At 36.0% G+C, this 14,539-nt stretch overlaps 1 protein-coding gene across 14 annotated transcripts in view; it reads left to right on the top strand.

The window, feature by feature from the left end:
* The window catches only part of LOC121422447 (LLGL scribble cell polarity complex component 2-like), an 84,316-nt gene that overhangs the window by 36,513 nt on the left and 33,264 nt on the right, over positions 1-14,539 (top strand). For 12 of the 14 annotated variants that reach the window (XM_041617506.1, XM_041617499.1, XM_041617504.1 and 9 more), the window contains 2 exons: positions 10,704-10,800; positions 11,496-11,703. In XM_041617506.1, coding sequence (XP_041473440.1) covers positions 10,704-10,800; positions 11,496-11,703 — 305 coding nt within the window. Of the gene's footprint in view, positions 1-3,340; positions 3,356-10,703; positions 10,801-11,495; positions 11,704-14,539 lie in introns of all 14 variants that reach the window. The other 2 variants (XM_041617493.1, XM_041617494.1) reach the window with 2 other exon arrangements.

The following is a 14,539-nucleotide window of genomic DNA, read 5'->3' as shown; positions in this document are numbered from 1 at the left end:
TGGAGTTTAAAGTTTGATATTTGTACTGAAAAATAAAAAAGCCCTACATATTTGGAATCCCACTTATTATATTTCTTTACTAGTAATCACAATGGAATAGGAAAATCTAAGTGTGTAATACTGAATCATCAATAATGAGAGGGGGAATTAATTCAAACCTATGTATTTGTAATTATAATATTTTGAACTCGTATCAGAACTTTGTAGTTTATTATTTGGTATTAGGTTTCATATCTTTAATTGATATTTGATGTATTAATATTTCAATTTTTATTGTTTATTTTTATTTAACGAAAAAAATGTCTAGGTAGATTGAAAATTTGAAACATAGGCCTACGTGAGGTCCAAGAAACAGGCAGGGTTTGGCATTCTTTATAGTAGATTTCAAATAGACATTCTTTGGATGCCATCTATCGCATACTTGATATCCATATGCATAGATTCTTTCATCATATTGCAATATAGCATTGTTATTGCTAATTTCTTTCATCCTGTTTATATTCCTGTTATGCAACATTCTTGTTAGATTGAAAACTTGAAACACGCATGAGGTCTGAGTGGCCGGCCCCACTCGGCCGCAGGGTGTTGCATTCTTAGTAGATTCCAAACAGACATTCTTTGGATGCTTTCTACGGCATACTTGATATCTTAATACAATAACTCCCTCATCACTTAACAATATTAAAGGATGATGTTGATGATGATAGAACAGGTGTTGGTGGATTTATCTTAGGATGGTAATGTTTAGACAAATGTTATTGGATCAAATGGTATAGAATAACACTTTGATAAGGATTAAAGAAACATGTAACCGAGGCAGTGTTGAAATGTATTTGACTTTTTCCATGCTAATTTACATTTAACATTTAATCCTGATGCGATATCATTCCCTTCTACCTGTCAGTCATTATCAAACAATGTTCCTGGCGACTTATCCAGTGTTAGATCCAAAATTAACTTCAAAAATAATTTGAACTTGACTTCATATCTTTTGATTTCAAATGTTATTTTGGGATTGTCATCTGGCACAATCAATTGAATTTAAAGTGTAATAATGCCGGGCCTGTCAAAGCAAGACATGGAATACCCTTTTCATAAACCCATCCTCCAATTAGCCGCCTAAGAGTATTGCGAATAATTCAATAAAAATTGCGTTCACAAACTCCGAAAATATAAGCTGCATTATTTTTACGAGCACCCGTCCTGAAAAAGGCGGATAATCATCATGACAACTGGACACGCCCCCTCCGCTGCGGTTGTGTTGGAAAAGGGTGACCTTGTGACCGCACCATGGCAATTATCCGCATTATTTGGAAATGCATTCATAAACTCAAAATCTTGTCCCGATGCTGCTATTATGCGGATAATAGCAGCATCAAAATAATGCGGATAACTCTGGTCCTCCTCCAATTTTACGACCAAATTATGCTGCTATTAGCCGCATAATTGGGTTTATGAAAGGGGTATCAGAATAGAAATGACCAGGCTCTATTTACTATACATGTACTCCTCAAATTATAATACCATCTACCCTAATTTTACCATCTACCCCAAATTCTGTACTATCTACATAAATATTGAAGTACACTGTACATGGTATGATGAAGATGGTAGAAAAGCTTTTAACTGAACGGATGTGAAATAAACACTAGCTGCAGGGTGAGAGACATTCCAATAAAACTCAACCACATTTGTTACATTGTACCTTCTCCAGTGCCTCGGTTACAGAACCATTTAACTCATCGCTCAGTTTTATCTGACCGGACTTGATGCCACGCTCTGTTTCCGTCAAATCCTTGGTCCATCATATTTTTAACAGCATTAAGTTTTGATCCCATCATGATGGCGATGGTAGGATGCCTCGCATATCCAGGCGTTGTTATCCATCAAGAATAGGGAGGGTGGCTGTTATTGGATGATGGGTCGCATCAACCCCTTGTCAAAGATCATTACGGGATGCAGAGTTTATGAAATTATTATCGTCAAGATGTACATGTAGTATGCACAAGAGGTACATGTAGTATGCATACGTTTATGTAAGCAGGTACACTTGCTCTTGAGGGGCCTTTTGCAGAAAGAGTTGCGATTAAACACAACCAAAAAAAAAAATCAAATGAAACTGGATTTTCAACCAATCAAATGTGTGTGTATTAGACAATTGTGATTGATTTTGTTTGAGTTGCGTTTGAATTCAAATCTTTCTAGGTGCCTCATTTTACACATACATGTATTTTGATGACTTTTACACTGCATTAGTGAGGTGATTAGAATTCATACTAAGATCTAAAACTCCATTTGGGTTATTTTTGTGTTTTAGCATTTAAGAAATTAAGAAAAAAAGATAATTCATCATAAAATAGACTTCTTTGCATTTATATGTATTTCATAAAAAACCAGTGTGCTTTAAAGCTTTGGAAAGTCCCTTAATTTAGCATATTTGATACTCATTTATCATGCTAAATTTTAAGTTCTTAGCATGTTTCTTAGCTAAAAATCACTTTTCACTGAAATAGCAAATTACTCAAATAAAACAGTTCAAAGCATTGCTGCAGTGTAAAATGAATTCAAACAAAATATTTTGCCGGCAGGTTATTTTGAAGAAAAGCATTTTATTTCAACTCTTCTTTCAAAGCTCATCACAAAGAAAAAATATCAATCTCTCACTGGTTTGAAACAACCAATATATCTCTCTAATTTCAAAGAAATTTTGTGAATGAAATTGTTTTATTGAAAATTTCTTTTAAAACTCTTCAAAGAGAGAGAGAGAGAGAGAGAGAGAGAGAGAGAGAAAATCACTCTGTCACTGGTATGAACAAACCAATTATGTCTCTTTCTCTAAATTCTAAGAAGGTTTTGAAAATAAAAACATTTTGTTTCAAAAATTTCTTTCAAAGCTCTTCACACAAAAAAATCAACCTGTCAATGATATGAACTAATCAATACAATCTCTCTCTTTACTTTTAAAGAAATTTTGAGAATGCATATTTGAAAATTTCTTTCTAAACTTTTCACAATAAAAAAAATCATGCTGTCACTGCTATGAAATAATCAATTTGGCTAGTGCTCTCTTATAAATTTCGAATTGGAGAATAAAAGTGTTTTATTTATAAAATTTTCTTTTAAACCTCTTCACAAATAAAAAAAAATCATGCTGTCACTCGTATGAAATAACCAATTTGTCTGGAGCTTTCTAATTTTGTAGAAGTTTTCATTATAAAAACGTTTTATTGGATAATTTCTGTTAGAAGCTCTTCACAAAGAAAAGATAATCACATTGTCATGGGGATATAACCTAATCAATTTTTTCTATCTCTAATTTCTTGCTTCTTTCACATCCCAGCAACGGACCGGCAGTGTAGGTTATTTCTCATACTCATCAATACATTGCATGGATTTGATTTGATTTTCTCATGAATGAAAAAAAAAGAAGACAAACAAAAGAAAAATGAGTGGGCAGTCTGTCATTAAGTCTAATTTCTTCCAGCTAATTTTTGTAATGGAACAGTTGTGTTGCTTCATTGAAATATCATTGTTTAAATGCTGTTGTTGAAAAATACTGGAATTTGCTCACACCATCCTGAGAAATTAATTTTCCATAATGTACATGTAAAATTGACTACTTTTTCATCTATCCCCTGGCAAATGGCCTATGATTTGGGTTCATTATTTATCACATGTAATTATTTTATTCTATATATTTTTATCAGTTTTGTAGTTAGACCATCCCCATCATTTTAATATATAATCCATATCAAAATATGATTCATGAAATCACAAATTAGAAAAAAAGATCTACATTTTTCAAAAAGGATTAGACAATACAAAGTCAATATCTTTTCAAGAAAATATAATTTGAGTATTATCAAGTATGTGCAAAATATAACATGGCAGTAATGTTCAGTTAACATATTCAAATCAAATTGAAATAGCATGTTAAGATCCATGTGCAAGATTATTGAATTGTTTTATCCCTAACAGTCCACATATAGATTAAAAACATATTTATAGAACCATTTTCATTTTTAAACTTTGAAATTAAATTTATTGTAAACTTGAATTTGATTTTTATTTCTTATTCCATTTTTTTTTCTTTCGAACATTAATCTCACATTTATTAAATATTAGTTTTAAAGAACAGAATCTGTTTTAATGTACATGGGATGCAATAAACAATATTTATGAGGTATTTTTATTTTGTTCATCATTACTAATTTGAAAACATTCAGTCAGAACCTATTTGAAATGCTTCAGTATTGAATTCATGGTTCCCTATCCTTGATTATATTGTTTTCCATAAGTGCATGGTAATTTAGAATAATTTGCAAATTATGATTTTTCATTATTTAAACAAGGGTCATACCCCCCGCCGTCAATCTACTCATCATCTACATTTATTTTCTTAGCAAAAATATAGGATAATCTTAACGACTTATCTATTACTAAAGCTACCGAGGTTATTCTCTTTTCTGCATCCCACCGCTCTCATTTTGCTTTATTTTTGTTTGATAATCGGTTCTCATTTCTTGAATTGGTCATAATTTGATATCGATATGTCCAATACACCATTAGTGGAATGTCAAATAGAGTATTTATATATACTTTTATAAATGATTTGTAAAAAATCAATGTGTTTAATTTGTATTTGATCACCCCCTAAAAATGTCAAATCTGATCAAATTATTATTAAGAATCGACCCAAAGTTTGTGACCATTATGTTTGGTCAAACACACATTCACCAACAGAATGGAATTTAGACCAATCCTATTCAAGAATGTACCCCCGGTACTTGATTGGTTTTTGCAGATGGCCCCATGACAGTGGCGTATGCAGGGGGGGGAGGTTACAGGGGTTGAAACCCCCCTTAATTTTTTTTCATACCCACCCCTCTAATGTTTTTTGAAGACTTTTTTCTTTTTTGCTTTTCAATTTTTTTGAGGTACGAAATGATGTAAAATTCTTGGTGAAGACCTTTTTTTTGGATGGGGGGTGTCAACATTTCATTCAGCCTGAAACCCCCCCCCTTTAAAAAATTCCTGCCTACGCTACTGCCCCATGATGACTAATTATCAGCTTTATGTAGTAGTATTCAAATATAGCAATCATGCTCAGAATTAAGGCCACCGCACACCTTACGACCCGACCGGTCGCCGACTGGCTTGCGACTGAGTGAGGGGAGATGTGACGTCACAGCTCTTGTCAGCTTGAGCGTCGCAGACCGGTCAGAGACAAGTCGCAAGGAAAATCAGAAGGATTTGACATGTCGAATCCTTACGACTGGATCGCAAGCTCAATCTAACCTCCAGCCAATCAGACAGCAGAGTTGCATAACACGTATTGTGATAAACAATGCGCTTACGCAGTAGTAAGCGCAATTTCTCAGATGCTGTGCCAAAAACCAAAAAGCGCATGCGTGTGTCGCAGATGGGATCGCAAGGTGTGCGGTGTCGAGGCTTATGACTGCCTTGCGATTCATCTCCCCTCACCCAGTCGCCGACCAGTCAGGTCGTAAGGTGTGCGGTGGCCGTTATATGATTGGGGCTTAGTACTTACAAAAGCAGTCCACAAAACACACCCTTTCTGTTGCTGTCATTGTAAAAGAGGTTTTTAAGTTATTGATCATAAGCTTTATACTAACCATTTTTTATACTTTGAAATTGATATTGAAAATGTCATGTTGGTACGCTGTTAAATTGTTATTTACTTTGATCATGATAACGAACGATATTAAGAATGACGTAAGCAAAAGTCGGATGTTAGACCCTACCCTTCCCACTCTTTTCTAAACCCTCTGTAAAGGACACTGTTTCTCAAAAGTAACTGAGTAAATATTATGGTATGTATATCTTTGCCATCCAATGGAAACACCCATGAAATCACTGATTCTCATTGGCTATTGAGCAATTTTTACAATGGTAGTTATCATGTAATGGTGTTCATGTAGATACCATAATAGTTACTGTTGTTTTATGAAACAGGGTCCATAGCTCTGGATACCCAAGAGTTTGGATAATGGTCTCTCATAATTTCTAGATTACTACCATTCACTGATCCACCCCACCCAAAGTCCACCATCTACCCCAAATTCTACCATCTACCCCAAATTCCACCATCTCGGGGGGCACTTCCATTCACGAGTGGATACCATGCGCGACCATGGGGTCTCGAAAAGCACCCTAAACACGTAATTTCAATATTCTGAAAATGCACCCCTTAACAATTATTGGCTTGTGAAACCCTACCCTTAACAAGTATTGGAAACAAAACGATACTCTTGGCAAATATTCCCTGAAATGAACCCCTAAACAAGTACAAGAATGTTTTATTGTTACGGGTCCTTCGGTCGTCGGCTTTACCTTATTTGGTTTAGTACGACCCCACCTTCTACACCTCGTGCAAATTGGACTCTAAACACGAAGTGTTGGGGTAAAAAGGACATCCTTTATAAAACATTTTAATTTTGTTTTATCATCCCCGCTAATTTGACCCTAAACACGTAATTTTCCTAGCGAAATAGATACCTTTTTTCATTATTTTTGTGTTTTTGACACCCTTATCACGTTACGTACGTAACGTGCCCTATCGTGAAAAAGACATCCTTTTTACATGTTTTTTTTTGGTCGCACATGGTATCCACTCGTCAATGTAAGTGGCCCCCTGGGCCATCTACATGTCCCTCAGATTTTGCCGTCTATCCGAAAAGTCCAACATTTCACCCTAAATTCTACCACCCACCCACCCCAAATTTTACATTTACATGTACCCCAAATTCTACCATCTATTCCAAATTTTACCATCCTTTCCCAAATTCTACATCTACCCCGACTTCTACCATCTATTCCAAATTTTACAATCCCATCCCAAATTTTACCATCCCATCCCAAATTCTACATCTACCCCAAATTCTACCATCTATTTCAAATTTTACCATCCCATCCCAAATTCTACATCTACCCCAAATTCTACCATCTATTTCAAATTTTACCATCCCATCTGAAATTCTACCATCCACCCCAAGTTCTACCATCCATCCCAAATTCTACCATCTACCCCAAATTCTACCATCTATTCCAAATTTTACACTCCCATCCCAAATTTTAACGTCCCATCCCAAATTTTACCACCCCATTCCAAATGCTTCATCTACCCCAAATTCTACCATCTATTTCAAATTTTACCATCCCATCTGAAATTCTACCATCCACCCCAAGTTTTACCATCCATCCAAAATTCTACCATCCTACCTGCTATTTTGCCATCTATCCCAAATTCTATTATCTCACCCAAAATTCTATCATCTATTCCAAACTTTACCATCTACCCCAAATCCTGCCCTCTTCCCCCAAATACCATCCACCTATATTCTACCATCTACCCCAAATTTTTACCATCTATTTAAATTTTACCATCCTACCCCAAATTCTACCATCTTTCCCATTTTCTACCATCCCATCCGCTCCAATGCAAACACTATTTTGTATACTGCCCCATCCCCTTTTCCCCACCCCTAGTTTCAGTGTTATCAACTATAGTATAAACTCATAATACTATTCTTTGCTTTGGACATCATTCATTTTCATCTTTAAAGGGGAAGTTCACCCTGACAATAGTGTTATTGTAAAAATAGCAGAAAAAATAATAAAAAATATTGCCGAAGGTTTGAGAAAAATTCATCAAATAATTAAAAAGTTATTAGAATTTCAATTATTTGATTTGTGACGTCATATGCGAGCAGCATTTCTACATAGCGAATGGCAAAAAATCAATGAAATGTCATTTTCTCAGAAAATTGAAAATGGTTTTCACTGTACCTTTTGTATATCAACATATCATTTTACACCCGATCATGAATAGAAAACAAAATTAAGTTATCAGGAACCATACAAAATTTGAAATTCATGCATTTTTTATTACGTAACACATGGGGCAGCTGCTCGTTTATGACGTTACAAATCCAAAACTTTGAACTCTGATAACTTTCTTACTCTTGAACGGATTTTCCTCAAACCTTCACCAATATTTTTTACTATTTTTTCTGCTATTTTTACAACAAAGTTTTCTTCAGGGTGAACTTCCCCTTTAACGACTGCATTAATATCTGCAATACTGTTGCCTCTCATAAACTGGAATTAACTGCCATCCAGTTCATTTCTCCATTTAGTATGTACATCTGTTCTGTCGCATGAAAGCACTTCATTACAGCAATATCAGAATAATGTCATATTAATGTGTCATCTTCAACATGCATCAATGTGGGCTATTAAAGGACAAGTCCACCTCAACAAAGAGTTAATTTGATTGAAAAGAGAAAAATCCAACAAGCAGAACACTGAAAATTTCATCACAATCAGATTTAAAATAAGAAAGCTATGACATTTTAAAGTTTTGCTTAATTTCACAAAACAGTTGCACATCCTGGTTGCTATGCAAATGGGGAGACTGATGACGTCACCCACTCACAAATTTCTCCTCATGTCATGTGAAACAAAAATTTATTACTCCTTGAACATGTGGAATTATCAATATTTCAATAGTTTATTGTTAAGTCAAGTTGGTCCTTATTGTCAAATCTGTACAAATTGAAGTATTGTATAATTCAAGCAATAAAAAACAAAAGAGATAGTGAGTGAATGACATCATTGGCTCTCTGTGCATAGAACTTTTTTGTGAAAAATATGCAAAAATTTTCAATATTAAGCTTGTTTGATTTTTCTCTATCAATTTGAATCAACAATTTTTGGGGTGGACTTGATGTTTAATGTCACCTGGCATTAGTTCAGTCGTACTGCAGTAATTTTTCTTTTGAAGCATAATTACAAGCTTGAAAAAATTATCACATTCTTGCTCTCATAATACAGCTTTCCACTAACCAATTTAGAAACAGAGAATAGAAGCTGTATCAGTGAAATTATAATTGATACATTTTAGTGTACATACATGAATAGATTGACGTACGCGATGTGGTTTCTTTCGTGTTGATGTCATGAATACATTACATGCATTATCATTTGCAGCCGTTTGAAATAGACTAGTACTTTGTATATTATTTTGCAGTGGAGATTTTTTTCACTGAAATATGCACCTTAACTGCTTTCTGACACTTGTATAGTTATAACAATGAAGAGTAACCTCTTGACCAACTCGAACATGATAATTTCAGAATTATATCATTTTTGCTGTATTAATTTTGTGCTTTATCAAAATGGAACTTGGGAAATATTTACTTTGATTTCCAGTGTCGTGATCTATTCAAAGAAAGTGAATGGAGAGGGCACGTGTAGGGGAATATGTTATGAAGTCATTGTAAACATTTCAGTTGTATTTATCATGTACCATTGCATGTGCATTTAGTCCATGAGCAAAAGTTGGTTAACTAACATTGCCATACATGCAAGTCAATTCATCATTATTATTAATACTAGATTGATTTTTAGCATCAGTTAATTTTGTCATTTATGTAAAACTTGGCTTTGAACATGGATGTTATATAGTCTAACTTTCCCTTCAAAAGACACCTTGCACCGATTTAATGGTTGAAAGATAAAAAATACAATTATGAATTTTATTATGAAATAAACAGAAAAATCCAATTACAATTTGTTTGATAGTTTGATAGAACTTCAAAGAAAACATCCATTTTCAAGCGTTCCTCTGTTTATTATTCATTTGCTTTAGCCTCATTTATTATCATAGTATTAACTGATCTTGGGTAACTGGTGACTTATTACTACTTCATTGCTTTGCTTCATCCCTCCCCCTTTTTACCCCCGCCCCTTTCCATACCCCTTTCTCATCTGACATCATCCTTGTCATCTCATGTCAATGTTTACCTTTTCTTCTATGATTCCATCACACATTGTCTGTCTCGTGTCTTATTATTGTCATTATAATCCTCTTTCATTTCGTAATGTCACGTTATTCATTTCTGTATACTACTTGATTATATGTTCCTTGTTTCCATGTCAACAATGTCTTCTCCCTTCTCTCTCTGCCTTTCACCCAATTCTCATATCATTGTACTCGATCCCGTTGCTTATTCTTTTGCATGATTCCTTGATCATCCTTCTGTATTCTATTCCCCTTTCCTCGATTAAATCATTTGTCACACCATCATCCACCTACTTCACTGCCTTTGTTGTTGCTTCTGCTGCTGTTACATCAAACCTGTCTCTACTTACTACCTTTCTTTCAAAACCCTTTGTCATATCATCCACATATCATCACCAAATCTCTCCATGTATAACCTTGAGTATCTAATCACTCTATTCGTTCTTTGTACTTGCCCTCTTCTAACATTTGTTACCGCTCATACTCACAATATTTTACCCATTCCTTTTCTTTTCAACCTGTAATGTCAATGACCACTCTCGATACTGTACTGCTCGACATCTCTGCTACCACAACTTTAATACTCTCGCTATCGCTAAATCTATTCCCTATCCCTGCAATACACCATCTATCATTCCCACAATACCTCCATCCATCTTTTATCCATCTACCATCAAACCTTCCTCTTCTTTCACCTTACCTCTACCACCCTTTAACCACCATCGTCACACCACCCCTACTACACCCGTACCCTACCCCACTGCACCCCTACTTCACTCCTACTTCACCTCTGCTAAACCCCTACTCCACCCCCACTACACCCCTCCACTGCTTGGACCACCACCTGTTGGATGTGTGGCACGGCCCCCCTAACCAGGTTAAATGATTCTCCATCTTCCAGTGTACCCGATGACTTCAAGGTGAACCCCGGAGCAGTGGAGGCCATCGCCCAACATCCCAGTGACAAGGATAGAGTAAGTATCCAAGAAAGATATTTCATGAGACCCGGATATCATTTTGTTTTCTTCGGAGAGTCGAGATTGATAGGGTTTGCAGCTAGCATAGCCTCTCTAATGTGTCACATCACACCTTTGCCTACTTGGCTTGTGTATTGCCACATGTCTCCTGAACACAGACATGAAGTCGCACCTAATCAAGCATGTAAAGTGAACTCTATAATGTTCTCTCATACATGCCTGCATTAGTTGCTTACGAGTCATGAAATTTCTTGAACTACACAAGCAAGTACAAGGTAAAATTTTTGTCTTATTTGAAGCTCATATTTCTACGTTTTCTGCCTGATTTACCTAATATGAGCTCTTTATGATAGTTCTTTTGTTTTTATTGACTACAAAATGATGTGGGGTTTCATACAAAAAACTGCCACTGGACCATCATTGATTAAAAAAAATTAAAAACTTCTAAAGCAAGACCAAAGTATATAGTCCAAGTATGAGGCTGTTTCTATGGTCCTTAAAGCTAAAATCACACACAATCAAAGCTGACTCCAAACAGACCGATGAGATACCACTGGAATTAACGTAATAAACTGTCTGTTACTATGGCATGGTGATTCATGGTTCTTCCTTATTTCCACCCAACTGTAGTTCTAAATTCTTTAAAGGTCTGCATTAATGATAAAAGCTTTGCCTCTCTATTTGGTACACAGCTCTTGATCGGCTACAACCGAGGACTGATGATCATCTGGTTCCAGAGTGAGCTGATGCTTGAAGCTTCGTTCGTTGGTCACCAGATAGAATCTCTATGCTGGCATCGGGATGGAACCCACTTCACCAGCTCTCACAATGACGGTAGCTACCAGGTGTGGAAGGTCTCCGGAGCATCTTCACCGGCCAAAGAACCTCTGGTGCCATATGGTAAGAACCATTCTTTCTTTTGGTAGAGGATAGCCTTCAATGTGGCATATTGGGTAAGCAAGACTACCAAGTGTGGGAGGTCTCTGGAGCATCCTCTCCGGCCAAAGAACCTCTGGTGCCATATGGTAAGAACCATTCTTTCTTTTGGTAGAGGATAGCCTTCAATGTTGCATATTGGGTAAGCAAGACTACCAAGTGTGTGAGGTCTCTGGAGCATCCTCACCGGCCAAAGAACCTCTGGTGCCATACGGTAAGAACCTTTCTTCTTGTTGGTAGAGGAAAAACTTTTCAATGTGTCATTTTGGGTATGAAAGACTAGCATCCTCACTGGCCAAACAATCTTTGGTGCCATATGGTAAGAATGATTCTTCCTTCTGGTATAGGAAAGTTTTTCAATGTGGCTATTGGGTAAGCAAGACTACCAGGTGTGGAAGATTTTGGAGTATCCTCACCAGCCAAGTACCCGTGGTGCCATACGTTAAGAATGATTCTTCCTTCTAGTAGAGGAAAGTTTTTGAATGTGTCATTTTTTTGGTATGCAAGACTAGCATCCTCACTGGCCAAAGATGATAACCATTCATTCCTCTGGTAGAAGATAGCTTTTCAGCTTCTTCACCATCTAAAGAACCCTTGGTATTGTACAGTAAGAACCATTCTTTCCTTCAGGTGGAGGATAATGTAGTTTTCAATGTGGCATACATCTTCAGTTTTGGAAATCTTTTGAAGTTATATTGACTATGGGTATTAATGCAAGACTGGCATCTCCACCAGCTACAGAATGTACAATAAAAGCCATTCTTCCTTCTGGCAGTGGCATTGGATGTTACATACATCTTCAGGGTTCTGATTTTTAGGAGTGACCTGTCCCCTTTCTCCCATTGTTCTCTCTTGACTTTTGTGCTTGGTGCACCTTAGGTTTGCCTTTTCTATGAACCAAGTTATAACCTGAACATAGGCTTATATTCACTAGGTTTACAAACAGTTGGTCTACTTAAGATACTCCCAATACCACACATGCTAAACCCACTTGACCTAATATCCACTCAGTGCAATTATCGTTTAGTATAATTTTTTGATGGTCTAATTCCCATTTGACTCTGTACTATTTCATACTTTGTCAAATGAACAATTGATTCATTTATAGTGTATCTATGGAGTTAGACGCAATAGATATAAGACCAAATATTACCTGGAAAGTTAGGCCAAATGTCAATTAGACCAATAGTTAGGAGACAAACTAGGATTATACCACATGGAATAAGAAGAGCAAATGGTACGAAGACGAAGCGGGTCTAGACCAAATGATGAAAGTATGAAATGAAGAATATGGAACCAGGATACTGTAAGGCTTGTCTTTGTACAGTTCACACCGTACCCTGAAAAGTGATCTATGATATGGATATGATCATGTAAAAGGTAATCCCTGGGGAATTTCAATTTGATTTTTTTCCCCTGTAAGGTTGGGAGAATCCTGATTAGTTTGGCCATGATGATGAAACGCAGCTACCAGCATCTGTCATTGTAATAAAAGATGATGTATACATATTTCAGGGTTTGATGTGGCTGCAACCTGCTCTCGTATCGCACGTACGTCCGTAAATCATAACAGCGGTGCATGCCTGGCAGTGGTTTTAGTGGATGAAAATGCTTTCCCTCTGCTGTCACACCTGAGGGCCTGTTACACAAAGCATAGCAATCATAGAGGAATATCTTTACGATTGATCACATTGACCACAATGTACAATCAATCATAGAAATGAACGGTACAATCAACCGCTGACTTTTGTTTTACAGGATCCACAACTTTTTAGCAAGTGTATGTTGTCGTACATTTATATAGGCTATGGTAAGGCATTTTTTAATACAATATCTTGAGATGTCAAGAATTACTTTGTGTTGATAATACAAATGATTTCATGTAAAGCATCAGAATTCATGAATTTCTTTGCTGTTTGAGAAATGCAATTATTTGTTACAAGAATGGAAGGCTTCATATCAAGATATGGAATTATAGGAGAAAACGGCTTACCATAAGTAGAGTACGTGGGCATACACTGACTGAAACTTTGAGGGTCCCATCTTACAAAGGGTTATGATTGATCCAATCAACATCATCTGTACAGAAATCCATCTGTGTCATATTTTTTTCTATAGGATACTTGCACAATGTACTTTGTAAACAAAGAGAATCACACTGAATTGTCAAGAAGACGAATGTATGAATACACATCATATCTAGAAAATAATTTGAATGAACATGCATTTTAGATGTTAACATTGCTGGCCATCCATAGTTTGTAAGGCAGTGTCCAGAGCCCCATCTAACAAAAAATTGTTATTGATCCGATCAATCACAACTATGGACGACCAGCAACGTCAGCATCTATCATGCATGTTTGTTCAAAATATTTTATAACTATGATGCACATTTCAGGCATTCATTGTTTGCTTGAAAATTCAGTATGGTTCTCTTTTATACGAAGGACCTTGTGCAAATTTCCTGTAGAAAAAATTATGACACTGATGGATTTCCATAGAGTTACGATTGATTGGATCAATCACAACTCTTTGTAAGACAGTGTCCAAGTTTAACAGCCCCCTTAGTAGGTTCAATGAGAAGGGATTGATTAAAGTTGTCAACTATTAGAATAGCCTGCCCCCCCATTGGGTTTATATTTAGAATTGATTAATGGTAGTTTTATGACCCTCTGTCGCTCTGATTAATTAAAGCTGATAGGTAGCTCACCCATACACCATTTTCAATTGGTATATTATACATCTGTGACATTCATAGTAGACTTGGTAGTAGCAGACATGTAGTCTGTAGGCGCAGACC

Source organism: Lytechinus variegatus, chromosome 10 (assembly GCF_018143015.1).
Source record: "Lytechinus variegatus isolate NC3 chromosome 10, Lvar_3.0, whole genome shotgun sequence".
Taxonomy (NCBI): domain Eukaryota; kingdom Metazoa; phylum Echinodermata; class Echinoidea; order Temnopleuroida; family Toxopneustidae; genus Lytechinus; species Lytechinus variegatus.
This window is presented reverse-complemented; position numbering and strand designations above follow the sequence as displayed.